The 23,726-nt window shown below is 37.5% G+C and overlaps 1 protein-coding gene across 1 annotated transcript in view; it reads left to right on the top strand.

Moving 5' to 3' along the window:
• The first annotated feature begins 729 nt into the window (after positions 1–729).
• The window catches only part of LOC121729300, a 79,577-nt gene continuing 56,580 nt past the window's right edge, over positions 730–23,726 (top strand). Inside the window, exons 1-2 of the mRNA XM_042117770.1 lie at positions 730–977; positions 12,327–12,538. Of these exons, the coding sequence (XP_041973704.1) occupies positions 12,342–12,538 (197 nt within the window). The 5' untranslated portion in view covers positions 730–977; positions 12,327–12,341. The remainder of the gene's footprint in view (positions 978–12,326; positions 12,539–23,726) is intronic.

Here is a 23,726-nt window from a genome sequence, read left to right as displayed (position 1 = left end):
ATGTGATAAATTTTCATTCGAGCTGGTCAGTCTTAATTTTTCAACTTTAACCATTAGATTATCGTGCACAAAACTGTAGGAAAGTGATGCAATATCCAGAAACGTGCTATTTTGATTTTTGACCAATTTTGATTTCGTTTTACAGCTCGAGATTGTTGCTCTATTCCGCTAGGTACCTATATTAACTTTATGGTCTTTATGTATTGACTTTTACTTAGACTTTGACTAGACTTTACGCCTCTAGTCCACCGACGCTGTGAACTGCGAAACAGCGGCGAACCGATTTACTGTCTCATCCGCCACACGACAATGCGTTATATCCTTTCATCTGTCACGAACTGTCACAACTCACACAATTTTCGAAAATACTTTTGAATAATGAGTAAGACACCTATTTTGGGCGCTTGACAAACGAGCTATAATTGCATCTCGCTCTATTCCTGTTCCGCATTAGTTTCGCAGATATTTCGCAGTTCGCAGCGTCGGTGGACTAGAGGCGTTAGACCTAACAATATAGAAAAACGATGCTGAAAATAATTGTATTAAGTATAGAATATTGTTTTCCCGCCATATTATTTTATATACTCGACAGTCTACACTCGCCAATGGTCATGGTTATATAGCCGAAGTGCCATAATAAGAAAAAAAAACTGTCAAAGTCACTTATGTCAAAAGTGTCATCTGTCAACTCTGCAACTTCTCAATTTGACAAATGACAATTCGTGACTCGCCGGTGTTCACGTCAGTCGTGTTTTCGCTACAAGTTGTTGGTGATGTGAAAGTGTTACGATAAAAATTATTTCTGTTATTATTTTTATGTGAACTTGGACAGTAAAAACTCTAAATATCAGTAAACTTTCTGTGAACAATAGCAAATGCCAGTCAAAATGTGTTGTGATGAAACTGTGTAAAATATAATAATTTCACTCGAAACGTTTCGAATTCTGGGAAATTTTGATTTAGTAATCTTGGGATCGGTGAGTAATGCTTTTAATAAGTACTCGGTACTGTTATATTGTGTTAGAATAAAAGCAGTGTGCAATAACAGTGCCATCAGAACTGCTAGAATTCACACATTTAAACTTTCACAAAAAAACGCCGGCTACTGGCAAAATTTTTTTGACGGTGTCGCTAAAAATATATTTGCCGCTATTTTATATTTTTTAACCTGTTGCTTATCGGCTTTGTGACCCATGTTATTAATTATCTTTTAAAGTAGGTAAATTATAATTTTAGAGCAGTAGTATCTTAAAACCAGAGACCATACATTACATGGTTAAAACTTAGGAAAGTGAGGACAGTCTTGGTAATTGCTAATTACCAGTATTGTACATGGAATATATTAGCATGTCCCTCGGGCTCCCTGAGATCATATCAAAGGGTTTTCATGGATACCGCTGTCTATCCTGGCGACACAGGGGATACAGTGGTGGGAATGTGTGGTGGGCCAAAGCCCGTTTAAAAAAAGGGATGCATTAAAAAACTTGGTCAACTAATTTGCAATTAAAGGTTCAATTTGATCTTTTTCTATTCCAATTTATTAGTATATAAGTAATTAGTTATTAGTATATAATTATTGTTCTGGTTGTTTTATGAGTATCAGAATACCTAATACCTTTGTAAAAAGTGATAATATAATAACTATACTCAGAAAACATTATATTATTCTGTATTGGGCATTGGCTTATGGGCATGATAAGTCTAAAAAATATATAAGTATATAATATGATGTATATTACTATAAAAACTACCAACAAAAATAATTGGTTTGACCAAGATCTAGCAAGTAATTTTTTTATGACGTCATAAATGGTAACTCTTAATTTTACTTTCATTAAATCAACTGAAAGATTAAAATAAATCAAAAACCTTTTAATTTCATAAAAATAAACCTTATTTCTGCTGCAGAATCCTTCATGGGCGAGTCCAACTAGCACTTGGTTGATTTTTTTTCTTCCATAAAATAGTAATTCATACTCAGGAGGTACTATGGAGTCATTTTTATATTACACTAGCTGTCCCAGTGAACTTCGTGTCACTTAAAAACCTTCCCTGGACTTCTACGAATATTTTAAGACTAAAATTAGCCCAATCCGTTCAGCCGTTCTCGAGTTTTGTGCTTAGCAACACATTCAGCGACTCATTTTTATATATTACATACTTAAGTACAGCAAACAATTAATATGGATTTTAGAAGAGAATTTTAAAACTTGCTAGAGGAGGGTATGAAGATTTTGGCCAACCTACTGTTCGCTATTGTGTTTTTTTGCGTTCACAAATACTTTTTTTCATATATGGATCTATCATCTTCGAAATGTGACACTTCACGCGGTTTTGCCCAAGATTATTTTTTTGTTTGTATTGATGTTATCTATCCATTTTCGAAAAAAATGTTTGTGAACGCGGAAAAACACAATGGCGGACAGTAGGTCGGCCAGGCTCCATATAAAAATCTTCATACCCCTTTCTATGTAGAAATAATCAAGTATGTCGTATTTTAAACCAGTGTATTTCTATGACTCAAATAGACACATTAATAGTTCTGGGTATTTTTATTTCAAAATGTAATATTTGTAATTAAATTGTAACTTCAAGTTATTTTCAATTTCTGAACAATGAAACTGTGTCGGTAAGTACTTTCTATTTTATATTTGTTTTTTACTTGCAAAATTATGCTGCAAATTCAGCTTTAATGTCTTGAGCCTCATATTTTTATAAAAATGAGATGATCTGTTTGATAGCTAAAATGCATAGTCAGTAAAAACTAAAAAGTAATGTCTAGTTTCTTAAACATAATATCATAACTTAATACATAATATATTTATTGTATGTTTTATTTTATTATTATAATATGACAGCTGCTTCTTGTCTGCATCTGTTGTGTCCATTAGAAACATAGTTACATTATGTGTAAAGAAGTAAATCAGTGTACCTAGAGAAACTAAGTACTAAGCAATTTTTTGTTCCGACATACTTGGTTCAGCACATTGAAGTGGTTAAGATCAGGGCTGCCCCATCTTAGTTTTCATACAAGATCTATAAAAACTCTGAAACTTATTTAAAATTTTAGTAAGTTAAATCTAAACTTTTTGTTTTGCCTACTGCTTACAATTTTTTATAATTTTTTCACATATAATCTACGAGGTTACACAATATGATGTTAAAAGTTTACTAACAAGTAACAACTAGCTGTAGCCCTAGCATGGCATCAGTAGAAATGCGAAAGTATAGAAACACTGTGGACATAAACTTAAGGTACCGTTCCGATCTTCACCGCGGCTAATCGCGACCGACATAAATTGAATTAAAATGCCTATAGTCTGTCATAAAGTGGCATTAATAATTGAATTTTTCGGAACGGAAAATGATCGGGAGGGTACCTTAAGTTTATCTCCACAGGTTGTCTATATTTTCGCATTTCTACTGGTGGCCATGCTAGGGCTACGGCTAGTTGTTACTTATTGGTAAACTTTTCACATCATATTGTGTAACCTCGTAGATATGTAAAAAAATTGTAAGCAGTATCATTTTAAATATATATCATTGTTTTTCTCCGTACGTAACCAATTCCGCAATGTACGTTTCAAGTGCAAGCCGGCGGCGCACTCGCGTAAAAAAACGAACGCTTGTGCTAGTCTCATGGAATTCCGAATTCGGAAATCGAATACGGAAAACGTGCGATTCTATAAGAAGCGATAAAGAAGAGCGTCTTGGTTCTGGGCTTTAGTGACAGCCCTAGGTCCGTCCGGTAATTAGTGCGTTAATCGCGCTAGCACAGTTGATGCAACTGGCGTTCTGGGAAGGCGATCACCGCGGAGCTCGCGCCGGCAAATTGCTGTCAGATATGTGTGCCGCCTGTCGGTAATTGCAAAAATCACTCGTCGAGAACAAGCTTGTACTACTTGTATTACAACTTCAACGACGCCGCCGCCATATTTTTTTTTCGTAAAGTCAGAACCATAAAGTTAATATACCTAGCGGAATAGAGAAACAAAGGCCTGAGCAGGCGAGATGTCACTATCAGTAACACTGCGTGGTAAAGAGAGACATGTGATACATGACAGCAGCACTCTTTTTTGACGTTCAGTCGGCACGTGCCGCACGTTGACAATTTAATCTCTAGAATTCATGTTCAATCATGCTTGTGTAAGTGTATATGTACACATATTTTTCACACAGATGAAAACCAATTTTGGTTTCGTTTGACAGCTCGAGATGGTTGCTCTATTCCACTAGGTATATTAACTTTAAGAGGGCGACTAACCCCAACAATCAAACATCGTCCTCTCTTCACACTCACGCCCGTCTTTCATATGCCAGGTGAAAAAGGACGACGCGAATTCATCGCCAAATTAGTTTTTTCTTAATAACTCGATAAATATACAACATTTTAAAAATCCGCTAGGTCGATCTCTCAATGATAGAATTTTATACAATGTGTTAAAATATTAACTTAGTTCAATGCACGGTTATGGCAATAAATGAAAAATTCATGAAAATTAGCTGCATCTTTGTGATTTTTTTCTATCGATAAAATTTTAAGATATCGTGTTTTTGCTCAGATAGAATTCTCGGAAATATAATGTAGTATAAAATTTTTAGAAAATGAAACAATTCGGGGCTTATTTTTAAGTATAAAAATGAACTATAAAATCGATTTAGGATTAGTCGCCCCCTTAAGGTCAGAACAGAAGTCCAGATTGCACTAGCAAAGATCATATCAGTGGCTGCTGATAGTGGCTAGTGGCTAGTGGCTACCCATTGTGGTTGTGTTACAAAATGGGCTAGATGCGCCAAAATTCGTTTATCGCGTTTGAACAGTACGTTTCTCCGTAATAAAAAGTATCCTTCGTCCGGGACTCAAAGTATCTCCATGGCAAGTTTCAGCAAAATCGGTTCAGCGGTTTGGGCGTGAAGAGGTAAAAGACAGACACATTTTCGCATTAATTGTATTAGTATGGAAATCCTATGCCACGTGTCACGGCATTAGGCATATATGTTTTGTAAGATCCGTCCCGTGAACATACACGAACTCCGATCACAGTACGCACCCTAATTTAAGCTAGCCTGCTGCCTGTGGCCCTGTGTAACGAAACTCAATAGGTAGAGGTCCTATTGATTATGTTGTTCTGAAATAAATATCTCTTCAAAGTCAGCAGGTAGGTATGTTGTCGTTTCTGTAGATCCATTTAGCATTGAAAAATCTTCAAACTAACTAGGTAACCAAGTATAAATGTAGCAGACTTAAAACCATTATTAAATAATTGTTTTTTCTTGCGAGTTGAGTCTCTATGTAAGTCTATCCTGTTTTTTGTGTAGCTACGCTATTATGTAGAGGCACTCGGATACCGGAAAGTCCAAACTGAAGAGAGACTAGTTTTTCGACGACTTAGAACAACTGGAAAGGCAATAGCGTGTAAATAGCTAAATTGCCTGCGGGATAATACAAAGTTCTCAAAAAAAGACACTCCGGAATCATTATCATGCCCGACTAACCTGGAACAGGTTAGTCAGCAGGGGGTGCTCCTCAGGCAATTGCAGTAGCAGCAAGCCCGTTGGATCTTGTAGGAGCAAGATGATTGTCTTCTGTAGCGCGTGGTCCGCTCCGGAGCGTAGCTGAAGTACTCTTGAATTTTGATACACTTTGGTTGGCCGACCACACAAAAGGTTCACAGCGATTATATTGAAAAACCAAAAGGGAAAGAAACTTGAAATTCCAGCTGGATTAAGCCTTTTCAAAAAAAAATTATCAGAACAAAATTTTCTCGAATGCCATCAAGACCGGTCGGTGGCGAAAAGCGGCCAGCAAACACTTGTCATCTGTCAAGTGTCAAATATACTTCTTCGTCTTCTTCCGACAGTGGTGAATTGTCATATTATGTTAAAGGTTCATCCAACGGTTGATGAACAGAAACTCCCAAACTGAGCTACATCCTAATAGTGGAAATCAAACACAACACAAATCCAGAGTGTAATTTGAGAACTTATTATTTAATTATTAAGGAAATATAATATATTAAATTATAACCAAATTAATTGCACAACCAACAACCTCAGTAAGAAGAACTTAATTACAACGAGATTATTATATAAAACTAGATGACGCCCGCAACTCTTTTCGCCAAAATTCGTTAATCGTGCGAAAACCGTACATTATCCGGGATCAAAAGTATCCTATGTCCTTTCCCGGGACTTAAAGTATCTCCATACCAAATTTCAGCAAAAATCAGTTCAGCGGTTTGGGCGTGAAGAGGTATCAGACAGACAGACACACTTTCGCATTTATAATATTAGTATGGATAATAACGTCGCACAATGTACATAAATGCTCGGCTAAATGCACATTTTAATGCGAATAAATGAATATGTTAGATAATTCTAAGAAAATTGTAAATGGGTTAGAAATCATACGAGATTGAACGTATAAGGCTTAATGTTTTTAATCATTTGCATCCCATAGACTATAGAGATTTATGCAAAACCTGATATCTTGTACATGATGGTTTATGTAAGTACGCGCTAAAACCACCGATTTGAGCGGACGTTTCTACACCATGTCATGCCGATATTTTCGAATTTGCGATCGATTGTTTCGATTAATGAACTAGGTATACGGCATACCTATGGTATACAATACTTATACATATAAAAAATATTTTGCTGTTTGAAAATAAATTCGGACTGGATAAAACAAAGAACGAAGCTGTAATTTATGTTAGACTCTGTTGCGCCAAAATTTGTTTATCGCGCGGGAACCGTAATTTTTTTGTGTATAAAAACTATCCTAAATATATTCATACCAAATGTCATCAAAATCGGTTCAGCGGTTTAAGCATGAAGAGGTAACACACAGACAGGCATAGAGACAGACAAACTGACAGACACACTACCGACCATTAAATATACTATAATTATTTGCTAAGTGTATTTGTTGCTAAACAAATATTTTAATGAAATTATTTCGTACATCATAGCGAAATACGTAAAAAACACTAGTATCTACATAATGATATTTTTAATAGTTTGTAAACCAGAGGGCCTAGACAAGTGGCAGACAAGTGGCAAGTGATTATCGTAAACGCCAACAAAATGTATGGGATTTGACAATTCGCTAGCGAAGCGACGACTTATATCAAATCGCATAGGCTCTGTCAACACTGTGCCTTTTTCTGTTCGTCAAGGGCATGCGTTATAGCGTAGTCAACAGCGAACGTGAGGCATGCCCGCGACGCATGCCCTCTGACCGTATCCAAAAAACAAAAATGACAATGTTGGGGTTGCGTTCGTTGACGAATTCTATTATTGAATGCGCCAAAACGAAAGTTGAATGAAAGAAGATGACGAAAAGTGAAGACGAAAGCGCATAGTGTGGACATAGCTATACAGCGACAGTAGTGAAAACGTTGAGTCATCCTTCGGACTTTCCATCGTTAGAATTATTAATTTTAGCAAGAATCGTTTCAGTCGGAAAATAAATAGGAAATCGGAGTCATTATGTTATTCGAACTTGCTTGAACTGTGAAATTCTAACTTTCGTTGCAGAAAGGTTTTATAATTTGCGAGACTTCTGAAAAAAAGACTACTAAAATTTATTTTTTGGTCGTTTATTGTATCAGCAAACTATCAAAAGTAAGACAATGGATTATGCAGTGTATCAAAAATAGAGTACGGTATAGGACAACTTATTTGTATTAAGCGAAATTAACTTATCTAACGGAACTTTAAATTTTTAATAATGAAGTTACACCGCTTTAACAACCGACTATTTCATATTAAGCCCGGCCGCACATTGTCCGAATTCTGATCAGAAACAGTAGAATTTCGCCGGACCGCCTAACCGCACACTATCCGAAATATCCTTCCGGCGAGTTCGAGCTCACTCGGCTCAGTACAAAATGTAAAAGACAGCGCAGACGTTCAACTGTTTCTGATCAGAAATTTCGAACAATGTGCGGCCGGGCTAAATCCTCTTTAAACACTCAAACAATAAAGCAGTTCTTTGCGGTTGATGAATACTTAGGTAGATTTAGAAAAGATTACGGATTAAACATCTTTCCTACGAAGAAGCGATTGTTTTAATTGTTGGAAAGCGCGTTTCCATGTTAAAGAACTCTCTTTGTGAGTGGATGTCAGGTGGGCTTGCATTCATTATTTAAAATTTGATAAAATATTAAAAGCGATAAAGTCTCTCAGGCTATAACTGCACACAATATTATACATCGTATTAATAATAATTACTATAATACTAAACGTAATAATAATTATTATTATTATAAATGAAGCTACTCACAAAAAATTTGCTTGTTAGTACCTAATCAAAAAAAAAATGTTCTAGGGCTCCCGTACTTGGGGTGTGGTCGAGTCTGCAAATGTAGATGATCGCTGGTAGAGTTGCAGTAGGTTCTATCGTACCCGCAACTCTGCCTTAAGAGGAGTCCACACCGCCCTTTTTTCCATACAAACGTTGTCCCCTGTTTCCTCCCTGGATAATGCTAGTAGAGTTATAATTTTTTTTCTGAATATTTACGGCCACTAATACAATGTCCCTATGTTTTCTTTTTTTTTTCATAATTTAATTATTAAATAAGATATGAACGTTCAAAAACCTAAAAAAATGGCCACATTTTTCCGCTGTGTTCAAACATCCAGAAAACAGATTTGGCTAGATTATACAAAAAAAAAATAAAACATAGGAACACAGCTCAAGCCTTCCTTTAATCTTTAATGAAAAAAGTACTTAAATCGGTTAAGTTTTGGAGAATGAATCAGGGGACAACGAATCGTTGATTTTCTGCAGTTGTCTCTATCGCGTTCTGCGGTATAGGCTTGAGGTAAGGGAGACAGCTATAGATATTACACGTACTTTTTTTTCATTTCTCTAGCCCCTGGTGTATCCTCTTAAGCGATGAGTGGAGCACCATGGGGTTTTAGTGGGTAGACAGGAGTCCCACATACCCCGGCCGATATCCCCAATTTGCCGGGGATTCGTAAAGCATTTCCCCATGTTAAAAAAAAGGGCTCCTGTACTAGAAAAAAAAACTATTAAAACCAAAACTGTTTTAGGTTGAAGAGCATGCAAACTAACAGTACCTAGATAAAGTGCAAATAATATAAGCTTTTTTTATTTGGTAATAAATGGGATTTGGTAATAAATAATGGTAGAGGTAAATGGTATCAGGAAATCTGCAGATTACCAAGGCAATGTGCACGTTAACGTATTCTGCATTCTAACGGTAACATATACATAATAGATCTGTATTCTGTAGTACGTTGATGATAATATGACCGGCACAAACACTGCGCAGTGCGCTCTATAAATTATAGCTTACTCTATGTAATTAAAATGAAATTCGACGCCTATTAGCGAGAAAGCATCGGTATTTCAGGTATTGCGATTACAGATAGATAATTTTACACTAATGTTATTATTTGCGAAAGAGTGCCATGTTTGTTTATCACTTTATTTTTTTATTAATGCCTTAACTGCTGAACCGAAATATGAAGAGGAAATGTATTGAGTTCCGGGAAAAGGACATACGATTGAGCCTGGAAAAATGTGCGGTTTCCGCGCGGTATACGAATCTCGGCGCGAGTCGCAACTAAGTTCCACCTGTTTTCATGCAGCAGGTCTAAGGCCGGTATAAATAGTCAGTACTTAAGATGCGACCTCTCAAGACGCGGTTCGGCTCTGTGACTGGTCCTAATTTTGACAGCCAACCAATCACAGAGCCTGAACCGTGTCTTGAGACCGAGATGCATCTTGAGTACTGACTATTTATACCGGCCTAAGTATGAGCACTTAGAAATGTGAAGGAAAAAATATAATGACAGGCATTTTAGAATCTGCCTGCCTAGCATACGCCAACGAGATTCTTACTCTACATGTTTTCTCGATGTTTGATGGTTTGTCTCTTCATCGACTATTGACCCTAACATGACAAATATTTTTTCTCGCGTAGATCTATCATCGAAATAACACATTTTAAAGAGTTTTGTCGAGATAATGTCGAGATTTTGACATTATGAGACGAGTAGTTTTTAATTATCTCGAGAGTGAGATTCGTTGGCGTATGCTAGGCAGGCTAGGGCACCGTAAAACGGGAACCCTGTCATAATGCGATAGAAGTATAATAGCCCTGTTAATAAAGGATTGAGTAGTGCAATAACAGATTCTCAGAACTGTACCTAAGTACATAGTACAAGTAGTATTTAGGTTGAGTCTGGCGTCCGTTTCAAAACTTGTTTTTTTCTGTATCCTGCTTTTTATGCTGTTTTTGCTGATAGGTTTCGACATGATTGCAATTTATTCGTTGTCAATCGAATGAAATTAAATGCAAATTGATTATAATTATGACGTCAATTTCTTATACTTGTCCGTAATAAAGGTTTATAGTCTGAAATAGGATATAATTTTATACGCTTTAATGGTGAATTATTTTTTGCCCGTAAGGTAGGCTTTATACTTCAGGGCAGTCCTTAATAGCTTGTCCGAGGAGCCTTCAAAGCTGGGCTTCAAAACATTTAAGTATGTTTTCAATTTTGATGACTCGAATCTTAATCATAATTTAATGATTTCGTATCACATGTTATACACAATCAGTTCGGCCGTTCTCGAGTTTTATTATACGTATGGATTTTCCAGTGAGAAAGGCGTGAGGCCGAGTTACTTAATAGCAATTAGCAACTGTTAACCTAAATACATATAATATTATATCACCACACATTATAAACCACAGTCGCTTTTTTTCCCTCCCTTTGTTCCCTTTAATCTTTAAAACTACGCAACGTATCTTTAATAGATAGAGTGATTAAAGAGGAAGGTTTATAAGTTTAAAAACATTCATTAAATAGCGGAGAAATACTGTTATTTTTGGGGTTTCTAATGTAATGTCGTAAATAATTGAATTTTTTCCGCTTACATTGCATACAACAAATTTTCGTATTTTCACCCCCTTACTTCCCTTTTTTCCAGTAAAAAAGTAGCCTATGTCCTTTCTCCGGCTTTAGACTATCTGTATACACAATTTCATTACAATCGGTTCGGTAGTTTTGGCGTGAAAGCGAGACAGACAGACAGACAGAGATACTTTCGCATTTATAATATTAGTATAGATAGTATAGAAGTATAGATAACTCACTCGGTTGCTTAGGGAAAATGTTTTATTCCTAGTAATTTGCTAACTTCGGACTCGACACTCACTCAACACCGTAATGCCCAAACCACAAACCACACAGACACAGGCTCTAAAAGTCCAAACCACATGGGCTAGTCACAAACGTTCTTATAATTTTTGACATCATTACTAACATAATATTATTATCATAAATGCGAAAATTTGTCTGTCTGTCTGTTAGGCTGAATCAATAAAAATTAATATATTATGTAAGTACATAATTTAAGACCCGAGAAAGAACACGTTCGTCCAGAACATTTTTTGTTTGGGAAAAATGTACGGTACTTTCGCGATAAAAGAATTTTGGCGGACGGATCTACGGGCATCAACTGGTCTCATACACTTTTGTGCTCGCCTCGAAGTTTTAACCATATTATCCTGGTTTTGGTCTCTATGCAAGGCTTCAAATGCGGTTGCATCAGTTGTCATTGAGCGAGTAGGGCATGGCTGCCCGCTATGATGGCATAATAACCATCATTCTTGCCTTGAGGTGCACTTTTCTTGTGCATTATTTGCGTTTATATTTCTAGGTAATAGTTGAATGAACTTGAATTGTTATTCGTTTTAAAATCCTTAGTAAGACATTCCTATTAGCTGTACGTAATACAGGTACTGTCGTAAATTAAATTTATACATTTCAATGATCAGGCGACGTTTCTGTGCATATGCGAGATGTATGTTTGCTGCATGCATTATGCATTTCATTAGATCCTTTGCTCCAAAAGCAGGAGCGCTGTGCTTACTTTGTAGCTTACTAAAAGGGTGATTTCCTGAAAAGTTCACAAGTCTTTGCTTGGCAGTTGGCAGAATTACCACAGCAGTATACGATTTAAGAACATCTTTATTAATGAAGTCACTTTTGTTAGCGGCATGGCCTACGTGAAGTTCTATCAGGCGTACAAAATTTGATCCCCTCTCTGTATTGAAGTATTCGCTGGCCGTGGAATATGTTTTTTAATTCCACTGAATTCCTTTTTTTTCAAAAAATTTGAGAATTTTCAGCATGATAATACGCAGCATTCAAATCGAATTTGTAGATCAAAAGATTACCCCTACATCACAAACTCAACAAACTTTACCTCTTTTATTGGTATACATTGAAGTAATTTTGAACTTAAGACCATCCCTCAATACTTATTCCGTTTGTCCCAGGATGACCGAACCACGATGTGGGTGCTACTGGCGTTAGGGGTGCTGGCAAACGCCTCCCGCGTCCTGTCCTCGGGCTACTGCTCCCAGAATACCTTCCCCACCAATACATCATGGATGCACTTCACCAAGGAGCCGGTGCCCTTCGAGTACGGCTTTCAAGACAAATTCAAGAGCATACACTGCTGCGTCAAAGGATACAGGAGCATCGAATGGTGAGTGTAGCACTATTTTGTAATTGTGTAAACAGTGGTAATACAGTAATTAAAAAAAAGTCGCATCGAATGGTGAGTGTAGCACTATTTTGTAATTGTGTAAACAGTGGTAATACAGTAATTAAAAAAAAGTCTCAGTTACCCAAGGGTACGTGACAGAACTTGTCTGGTACTTTGTAGTAAACAAAATTAATCGTATCACAATGGTATCTTTTATTTTTAATACTAACATGAATAATATTGATAGAACCATAAAATTATCTGACTATACTAGAGCTATGGGCCACTTGATATTTTACGAGGAATGTGCACTTAGGTTTTTATTACTTCAATTATATTTCCATATACATTTACCTCGACACACTTGATTATATATACTTGTTTTGAATACGCATTACACAACCAATGCGTTAAATGGTATAGCTGTGGCAAATTATCTATGGTATGGTATGAACATTAATTTATTCTGAAATAGCTTATTGACGATTCATGATTCGATTTATTACATAGTCTGCATGTTAATTTATGAATAATATTGTTATTAATTAATTTGTCACTTGATAATAACGTTGCAAAGGAGTAGCTATATCTAACTCAAGTTATAATTTTTTATTGACACTGTCAGAATAATTTATAAGTACTTATAAAATACTAAACGTTTTCCCGCAAAAAGGTCTATCTCCTTCCCCGCGGTGGTCTTCTCTATATCTGTGCCCATAAAGAACTGTCCAGAAGTTTGTAAGATTAGTCATTAGTGCGTTTAAACAAATTTAATCATGTTCAACCGTCTGTAGCGCGTTTAATTTAACTAATACTAGCTGTCCCGGCGAACTTCGTGTCACTTTAAAACCTTCCCTGGATTTCTACGAATATTTTAAGACTAAAATCAGCCCAATCCGTTCAGCCGTTTTCGAGTTTTAGCGCGACTAACACATTTGAAAATCCATTTTTATATATAAGATTAGTATGGGTTTTTGGGCGAGTTAGTAGATTAAATTTCTTACCTACCTATTTCATGCGAATTAATCTCATTGTATGCTTCTATGAAGTCTATTTCAGTTGTCACAAATGTGCGAAACTCGCCTGAGTCAAGCCTCGTTCTCGGAAGAGTGCATCTCGGGATCGTGCAGCCTCCTACGCGTTTCGGCTAACTGTGTCACGTGAACAAATGCCAGTACATTACCCACGTAATCTGTTCCAGGGAATTATATTATGACAAAATATGTTCCAGTTTCTTTGTTTCAACAACATGACCATGTTTTTGGTGAAGCAGGTGGGATCTTAAATAGGTCTTATCTTATCTTTTCCGCCAAAGTTTTCAGTAAAGCCGGATAAAGTTGGAAATAAGCTTTATCTATATTCTATACTATAATATTATAAAGCGGAAGAATTTGTTTGTTTGTTTGATCGCGCTAATCTCAGGAACTACTGGTCCGATTTGAAAATTCTTTCAGTGTTAGACCATTTATTGAGGAAGGCTATAGGCTATATTTTATTACGCTAAGACTAATAGGAGCGAAGAAATAGAGGAAAATGTGGAAAAAAACGGGGGGAAATTATTTGAAAGGACTTATTTGAACGTGCTAACCTCAGGAACTACTGGTCCGATTTGAAAAATTCTTTCCATGTTAGATAGATCATTTATCGAGAAAGGCTATAGGCTATATCTTATCATGCTAAGAATAATAGGAGCGAAGAAATAGAGTAAAATGTGGAAAATACGGGGGAAATTATTTAAAAGGGCTTATCTCACGAACTACTGGAACAATTTTTCTGTTATTTGGGACAGCTAAGAAGTAGACCACGTGAAGGATCATAGGCAATTTTTTGTGTACTAAGAAGAACTACCAATTGTGACCCAGGCCCGACATGAACAAGACATATCCCAAAATTTTTGTTATTATAAAGATAACTCAAATATATATTTGTTATATTCGAAATCAATGGCTAACACCAAAAATATTAACTTCTGATTTTGTTCAGGTGCCATACTATATCATTGTTTTAATAACTATTTACATCGTTTTTACATTATTTTTATGTAAGTGATTCAGTGATGATACAGTAAAAGCATCACGCTATCGAAGTTTTCTGAGCACGTCGGTATATATATATATATACGACAGCTGAAATGTATCACGTGGGCTTCGGCCTGACCGAGCATACCACCTCGCTCGGTCGGAAGATCTTCCTTTGTGGTGGCCACGCATATTCCCACATTGTTGACCCTCGACAGAACACGCCTCCTTCATCATCATCACTCCCCGCCCCTCCGCACCGCGCCAGCCAGCATCGCCTCATCGGGTACCTCGTCCACTAGCCGTAATGTACCGCGGCCTGAGCGACTCCGCAACGGCGTCATCGGGCTTTCTCACTACACCGATCAACCGGTCAGCAAGCAGAGCACATCTCTCCTGGTGGGCACATAGCATCGGCCCCGCACGGCAGCTATCCGACTCACTGGATCCCGTGCAGCAGCATCACAGTTCCGACACACTGGGACTTCACTGCAACAGTTCCGACTCACTGGAACTCTCTGGCACTGGCGACTCAAGCGACAAGACTTCAAGATTCGACCTCCTGTCTTTGGGGGGGGAGTGATCTGGCGGTACCCACAATTCGCTTAACATTCCTGCATCGCGCTGTCGAAGTTTTCTGAGCGCGTCGGTATATATTATACGACAGCTGAAATGTATCACGTGGGCTTCGGCCTGACCGAGCATACCACTTCGCTCGGTCGGAAGATCTTCCTTTGTGGCGGCCACGCATTATTCCCACATCGGCACGTGTTGTACAATTCCACTTCTTTTTCCACTTATAGACATCGGCGACGACCCGGCTTAATATATTTTGCATTTCTGGCTAATGAGTCGGTGGTGCCGTGACGGCAAGTAGAAAACCGCTCAGTAAATAAAATGCTAGAGATTGGTTTTGGTAGCTAAATAAAAATGTTAGGCGAATTGTGGGTACCGCCACATCACTCCCCCCCGAAGACCGGAGGTCGAATCTTGAAGTCTTATTCGCTGAGTTGCCAGTGCCAGAGAGTTCCAGTGAGTCGGAACTGTGGCAGTGAGTCCCAGTGAGTCAGAACTGTGAAGCTGCTGCACGGGATTCTGTGAGTCGGATAGCTGCCGTGCGTGGCCGATGTTACGTGCAGACCAGGAGAGATGTGCTCTGCTTGCTGACCGGTCGGTGTAGTGAGAAAGCCCGATGATGTCAATGCGGAGTCGCCCAGGCCACGGTACATTGCGGCTAGTGGACGAGGTACTCGATGAGGCGATGCTGGCTGGCGCGGTGCGGAGGGGCGGGGAGTGATGATGATGAAGGAGGCGTGTTCTGTCGAGGGTCACCAATGTGGGATATATGCCACACACTTATGACGTGTCTCGTGTGCGCAACTTCCCAGCGTTCTTTTACCGTGGTAGCCTGTGCACTGTGCAATAATATTCTTTTATGCAGTTATATCATTTTAAATGTGTTCATCAAACATATTGTAATTCGCTTGGGATAGAGTCGCATTGGGTCGCATCTGTGACATCATATTGCGCAAAATAAAGTGTGCATCTGAATAAGCCCCGTGTGCTTGCGCCATTAAACATTAAAAAATATTACCTATAACACAAATATTTTAGCTCTAATGGAGCTAAAAGCTTAATAACTGTCTGTATTTAGTTTTGTAACGATTTAGTGTCATTTTAATTGATAAAAATTGCTGGTAATCTTAAAAACAGTAGTTTTAGTATGCCCTAAGCCACTAATATTTAAAATATTAGTTATATATATCCGTTATACTCATTATAACAAAAAAATGAGATATATTTCGTTACTGTCGGGCCTGGGTTAATTTTGTATGGGCCGTGGTAGTTCTTCTTTGTCTGTGAAATATCTAATTTACGCGGGCGAAGCCGCGCGGAACGTCTAGTTTATATTATTATAAAACTATGACATTTGCGCGCTCATACCGCTAGATCGATTTAGATGTAATTTTATGATGTGTCTCGACTCTCGAGTACCTACAGCAGGGCTAAAATGGTCGCTTTGAAGAATCATGATTTGAATCATAAATCATAATATGATTCATTTTTCTAAAATCTCAAAATGCAACTGTGCTTGCAATTCATTTCTGTATTTTTGACATTTGTCAGTTTGACAGTTTTGACAATTCATTTGCTGAATTGATTGAGAGGGGCATCTGCGGGGCTAAAATGGTCACATTTAGCAATTGCTAAATGTGACCATTTTAGCCCCGCAGATGATTTTAGCACGGGAAAATGTACGGTTCATTCGCGTTAAAAAGTATTTATGTTAGAATGATGAGAAAACTGTTCGCATAAATACCGAACCTTGCCAGACCAAATTTTATATTGCATCTATAACTTCGATCTAGACCTGCAACTCCTATTATTCATATTCTGAGAACAACAGAAATTATCGTGTCTTTATGTTCATGATATAAGCGCAGTCGAAGGTCGCAGGGCGCGCCTTAATAACAACTTCAAAGCTAGATGTAGATATATGAGAATAGGTAGAAGGGACGAACCTATACCACCCTATACTATAATCAAATATAATCAAGTTATATAGCCCATTTATCGAGGAAGGTTATATATATGTATATATACATTATTACTCTAAGACCAATAGGAGCGAAGAAACAGAGGAAAATGTGGAAAAACCCGGAAAAATTATTTGATAGTGCTTTAATCTCACGAACTACGGGATTAATTTTTAAGTTTCCGTACCCAAAGGGTAAAAACGGGACCCTATTACTAAGACTTCGTTGTGTGTCCGTCTGTCCGTCTGTCTCCAGGTTGCAACTCAAGAACGGTAATAGAGAGTTGACATTTTTGCAGATTATGTATTTCTGTTGCCGCTATAACAACAAATAGGTACCATAAAATAAATATTTAAGGAGGGCTCCCATACATTAAACGTGTTTTTTTTGTCCTTTTTGCTCTATATCAATAACTAGATGTCCTGCGCGGCTTCGCCCGCGTAAATTAGGAATTTTACAGAAACCGTACATTTTCCCATAAAAAATATTTTCCCCGTTTTTCCCGCATTTTCCTGAGTTTCTTTGGTCGTATTAGTCTTAGCGTGATAATATATTATATAATATAGCCTATAGTCAAACTATTTTTAGAAATAAAATAAAGATTTTTTTTTAATTATCACTTGACAAACTCGAGTCTCGATCTAAAAGACTATGAAATGGTATAATATGGTAGTGATGATCATGATGATGATGATGAATGTAATTTGCATAGTAGCATATGGTTCCTGTTCTTAAAACAACGCCGAAACTCCCAAACTTGTATCTATAAAGAATCAGGAGTTCTCTCAGCACCTTCCGAACCACGGTATACCAGGTATATCTCGGTGCAAACTTTTACTTGTTGGTAGCATATGCTTAGAATACTTCTCACGAAACCGAAGTCACCACTCGTTTCCCTATAAGTTTTGAGGAGTTCCCTCGATCCTTCATCAGATCACCACTTTTGTGGATATAAAAATCGGGTAACATACGGCGGAGTAATCGTTGAATATAAGAAAACGAACATAACACCTCCCCCATTTTGAAAGTCGGTTAAAATTGTAGCCTATGTGTTATTCATCAGAATAATATACATACATCAGTATAAGCTATATTATTGTAAAGTTTCATTAAAATCCGTTCAGTAGTTTTTGCGTGAAAGAGTAACAAACATCCATACATCCACACATCCATACATCCAAACAAACTTTCGCCTTTATAATATTAGTAGGATGTAGCCTATAATATATAGGATATTCAACGAAAATGTTACAGAACTTTATAATAAACACGCACCTGTTAAAAAAATTAAGTTGAAGCATCCACCTGCTCCATGGCTGACGGATGATATCCGTAATGCGATGAAGCGTAGGGACCGTGCTTTCCGTAAATTTAAGAGAAACCGAATGGAATCTAACTGGACGGACTTCAAAATAGCTAGAAATCGCTGCAACCAAATGATACGCAATGCTAAACGCCGCCACATCCTTCAAAATTTGTCATCTTCAACTCCAAATATTTGGAAATTCCTAAAATCCTCTGGCATAGGCAAATCACATCAAGTGGATCCACCTTTGACAATTAGTTTGGAAGATATTAACAAACACTTTTCCACAACTCACAAGCTTGATGTTGAAACCCAATCCCGGACAATTCGCTTTTTAGATAGTTTACCCCTTCCGATTTTCTCCAATTAATACAGACGAGATTAATAAGACTATTATGTCACTAACTTCAAAGGCTATAGGTTGTGACGAGATAAGCCGACAAATGGTCACTCACATTAAAGAAGAACTTATGCCAGTTATAACCCACATTGTAAATTACTCCCTAATGGCTTCCGAATTCCCATCTCAATGGCGCAAAGCTTATGTTTGTCCCTTACCAAAAATTCCTAATCCCACTAATCCTTCTCATTATCGTCCCATATCCATCCTTCCTTATCTATCTAAGATCCTCGAGGCCTGTGCTTTCAAACAACTGTCCAGGTTTGTTAACCTGAACGACATTTTATCTCCTCTGCAATCGGGATTCAGGTCTGGACACAGTACGACTTCTGCACTTTTAAAGGTTACTCATGATGTAAGAGTAGCCATAGAAAACTCTGAAATTACTGTTATGGTTTTAATAGATTTCTCCAATGCTTTTAATAATGTCGATCATGAAATTTTGTTAGCTATTCTCTCTTGCCTCCCGCTCTCAACCGAGGTTCTAAAATGGATCTCGTCATATCTTCGAGGGCGCCAACAGTCGGTACGCATGGATCATTCTGCGTCATCCTGGTGTGATCTCGACACTGGCGTCCCCCAAGGCGGTATCCTCTCTCCTTTGTTCTTCTCACTATTTATTAATTATGTTACTCTCAGACTTCGCTGCGCGTATCATTTGTATGCAGACGATTTCAAGCTTTATTGTCAAGCAAGTGTTGATAATTTGACGAGGGCTATTGACGAAATTAACATGGATCTTGAAGCCATTAGGGACTGGTGTGAAAACTTTGGTCTATCAGTTAACCCTCGTAAGTGTCAAGCCATCTTACTGGGTAGTCCTCGTAATATATGTAGGGTAGATGTAGCATATCTTCCACCAGTAATCTTTGACGGCTCTGTAATTAATTTCAGCTCGAGTGTAAAAGATCTCGGATTACACATAGACTCCACTCTCGATTGGCAAACACAGACTGCTTCAGTTTGTCGGAAAGTTACGGGAATATTACGTTCGCTTTACCGCCACAAAAACTTTTTACCGACACATATTAAAACTCTACTGGTCCAGTCTCTTATATTTCCCATTATAGATTATGGTGATGTGTGCTATTTGGACCTCAATGCTGACAAGCTTGACAAATATGACCGACTCATTAACAACTGTATTAGGTTTATATACAATCTCCGGAAATATGACCATGTATCTTCCTATCGTACCGAGCTGCACTGGTTGCCTGTGCGACAACGTCGTTCAGTGCGAGCCCTGTGTATGCTCTATACATTCCTGAATTCCCCTAATTCTCCTGCTTACTTAAAGTCACACTTCCAATACCTTTGCGATAATCATGAAAGAACCCTCCGCTCCTCAAATAATGCGCGTCTCCGTTGTCCACCTCACCGCTCCAGTCTAGTCCATTCTTCCTTCCACGTCCAGGCTATTTTACTGTGGAACGCCCTACCTCCGGAAATCAGGTTAAGCCCAACCAGAGATACGTTTAAACGTAGAGTCCGGCTGCTCTATCTAAATAAGTTGGCAGAATCATAAGTATAATACAATATACGTTACTCAGTGTTTTATATGGATGTATATATGAACTTATGTATAATTATGTATAATAATATGTATAATGTATATATTGTATAGTATTGGTTATATATTATAATATCGCCATAGTAGTATTAGTATATTGTAAATATATGTGTAACTTGATATATATAGAATGCCTAATATTTGTTATTATATTTATCAGTATTTATTGTTTATATATTTACATTATTTATTTCTTGAACATCGATTATTTTCTCCAAACAGGAAGCACCTGTGTCTTTTAGTTTTGTCTCTGCTACCACCCAATGGTTGACTGGTAGAAAATGCCATATGGCATTAAGTCCGCCATTGTACATTGTGCAAAAAGTATAAATAAATAAATAAATAAATAAATAAATAAATATATTATCACGCTAAGACCAATAGAAGCGGAGCACCAATGAAGAATGTTTCAAAATCGGGTGATTTTTCCTATTGTGCTGCGTAAACGATAAAAGTTTCGCAAAAATTGGCAGAATTTTCTTTATTTACCCATGAATTAGTTACTCTCTCGGGTCTGTGGCTGTTTGGTTGTTCGTTTTGTTCGGTGTTGCTATGTGTCTGTGCGGATGATTTTCTTGCTCTCTGTATTCGATGCCTATCCCTATCCTGGCTGAGGCGAGCCTCATGCTCTACAGATGATTCTCTTTCTCTCTGTATTCGATTTCTATCACTATTCTGGCTGAGGCGAGCCTCACGCTCAACAGACGATTCTCTTTCTCTCTGTATTCGATTTCTATCACTATTCTGGCTGAGGCGAGCCTCACGCTCTACAGACGATTCTCTTTCTCTCTGTATCCGAATTCTATCATTTTTCCGACTGAGGCGAGCCTCACGCTCTACAGACGATTCTCTTTCTCTCTGTATCCGAATTCTATCATTTTTCCGACTGAGGTGAGCCTCACGCTCTACAGACGATTCTCTTTCTCTCTGTATCCGATTTCTATCACTATTCTGGCTGAGGCGAGTCTCACGTTCCGTTGACGATTCTTCATCACTTGCTGAACGTGCTCTTTTGGCATTCACTGTACTACGACCTATGTTCGAACGACGACGTCTTCCAGGCATAATCGTATAGTAATACCCACAAAGCAACAAATAACCCAATCGCAAAGCAAAAACAAAAGTCCGTTTTTCTAACCAAGTCAAATATATTTTTATCGACAATTCAGAAACCAAAGAACCAGAAACAATAAATATCTGAAAGAAAGCGCTGTGGTTGCTCCTCTGCGTTACCGTCTGCACAACCACACAATGACGAAATACACTATCTACTACAATAACATAAGCCCGAAGCTTATGAGAGCCCCCGGCCGGTTCCGCCGTAACCGCTATGTCCCTCGGCCGCCGCCGCGCGACATATTTTTTGATTCCGCGTAAGTTTATACGTTTGAAAACTTCTAAAGTATTGATCGAAATTGTATAGTGTAAAAGACAATTATAATCTACATTTAATGTCTTAGCTTCCAAACATGTTTATTTGGATAAGGGTTAATGTTGTAAATTGTTAAAATCGCTTCGTAAATAAGCCATTATTTTTCGTAAAAAGTAAAGAACAAAAATGGCTATTGTGAGTTATCCCTAAGAAATAGACATATACCATCGCGGACTTTTTTGTTTACCTTATTAAGGTGTACAATACTGTAGTACATTATTTTGATCTATCTCGTAGGGTTTAGCCAGCGTTTGCAATATAAACGCAAAAAAATGAATTTATTTACGACATAACATTAGAAACCTCTAAAATTATCAGTGTTTCTCTACCATATTATGCATATGTTATACATATAAACCTTCCTATTGAAACACTCAATCTATTAAAAAAAACTGCATCAAAATCCGTTGAGTAGTTTTAAAGATCTAAGCATACATACACACACACATACATACAGACAGCGGAAAGCGACTTTGTTTTATACTATTTAGAGATGGCAACAGGTAGGTACTTGAATTTTTCTTAAAGTCCTTAGCTATATGTGTACTTTATTATCTTTATATATAAAACTCAAAGGTGACTGACTGACATGGTGATCTATCAACGCACAGCCCAAACCACCGGACCGATCGGGCTGAAAATTGGTATGCAGGTAGATATTATGACGTAGGCATCCGCTAAGAAAGGATTTTGATCAATTCCACCTCCAAGGGTTGAAAATAGGGGATGAAAGTTTGTATATAATAATACTTCTTAAAGTGAGCGAAGCCGCGGGCAAAAGCTCGTTTAATAATAATATTAGAATAAATTAATCCCATACAAAAACAATTTTTGAGCTAATTTTGCTCTATAATGGTACGTAACCCTTCGTGCGCGAGTCGGACGCGCACTTGGCCGATTATTTAGTTTTATTTGGCACAGATGTAGTAGACCACGTGAAGGGACTTAGGCTATTTTTGCGGGAAAATGTACGGTTTCCGTAAAATCTCTAATTTACGCGGGCGAAGCCGCGCTTGACTAGAAGTATTTCATACAAATCTTATGAGATCAAAACATTTAAGTGTTTTGCCTCGGTACGTCGCCGTTTGAACTTTAATTTACATTCATATTTTTGAAGACGTGAGTGATGTCGAACATTTTATAACATATAAGGGCTTTTTTTACCTTAACAAACCTTGTAACTTACCCAATTCATCATCTTGTTCATATATCTGGCAATGCATAAAATCCACATTTTTTGTTTTAAAGCCTCCGTGTATGCAAAAAAATTTTTTTTTTCAAACTGTTAGCTAGCGACTTCTTCCACTTACGTCTTCATTTAACATCAACCTTTTTAAAAGGTATACACTACAGTCACTAATGGGTATTGATAGAAGATAATCTTATACAGTGTGTAACAAAAACAAGTGATAATACTTTAGGGTGTGTACATGTTCCTTGTAGAGAGTTCACTGTGAAAGTAGCAGCTCTGAAAGACGAACATTTTTTTTTTCCACTTTTGTATGGGCAAGGGCCCGAGCGTCACGAGTTTCCCCATACAAAAGTGAAAAAAATTTTGGTCTTTCAGCGCTGCTACTTTCACAGTGAAATCTCTACAAGAAACACGTATACACTCTAAAGTATTATCACTTATTTTTGTTACACCCTGTATATAAAATTCTCGTGTCACAATGTTCGTTCCCGTACTCCTCCGAAACGGCTTGACCGATTCTCATAAAATTTTGTGAGCATATTAAATAGGTCTGAGAATCGGCCAACATCTATTTTTCATACCAAAAATTATTTATATGGCAAAACAACGTTTGCCGGAACAGCTAGTATATTATAGAGACAGCAATGGTAGAGAAATTCTTCAGTCAGCGACATACGATCTCACATTTCGCGATATTGTCAATGAGTATTGTTTTATGAAATGGTAAATATTC

The sequence above is a fragment of the Aricia agestis genome, chromosome 8, assembly GCF_905147365.1.
Source record: "Aricia agestis chromosome 8, ilAriAges1.1, whole genome shotgun sequence".
Taxonomy (NCBI): domain Eukaryota; kingdom Metazoa; phylum Arthropoda; class Insecta; order Lepidoptera; family Lycaenidae; genus Aricia; species Aricia agestis.
The sequence above is the reverse complement of the archived record's forward strand: the minus strand, read 5'-3'. Positions and strand labels throughout refer to the sequence as shown.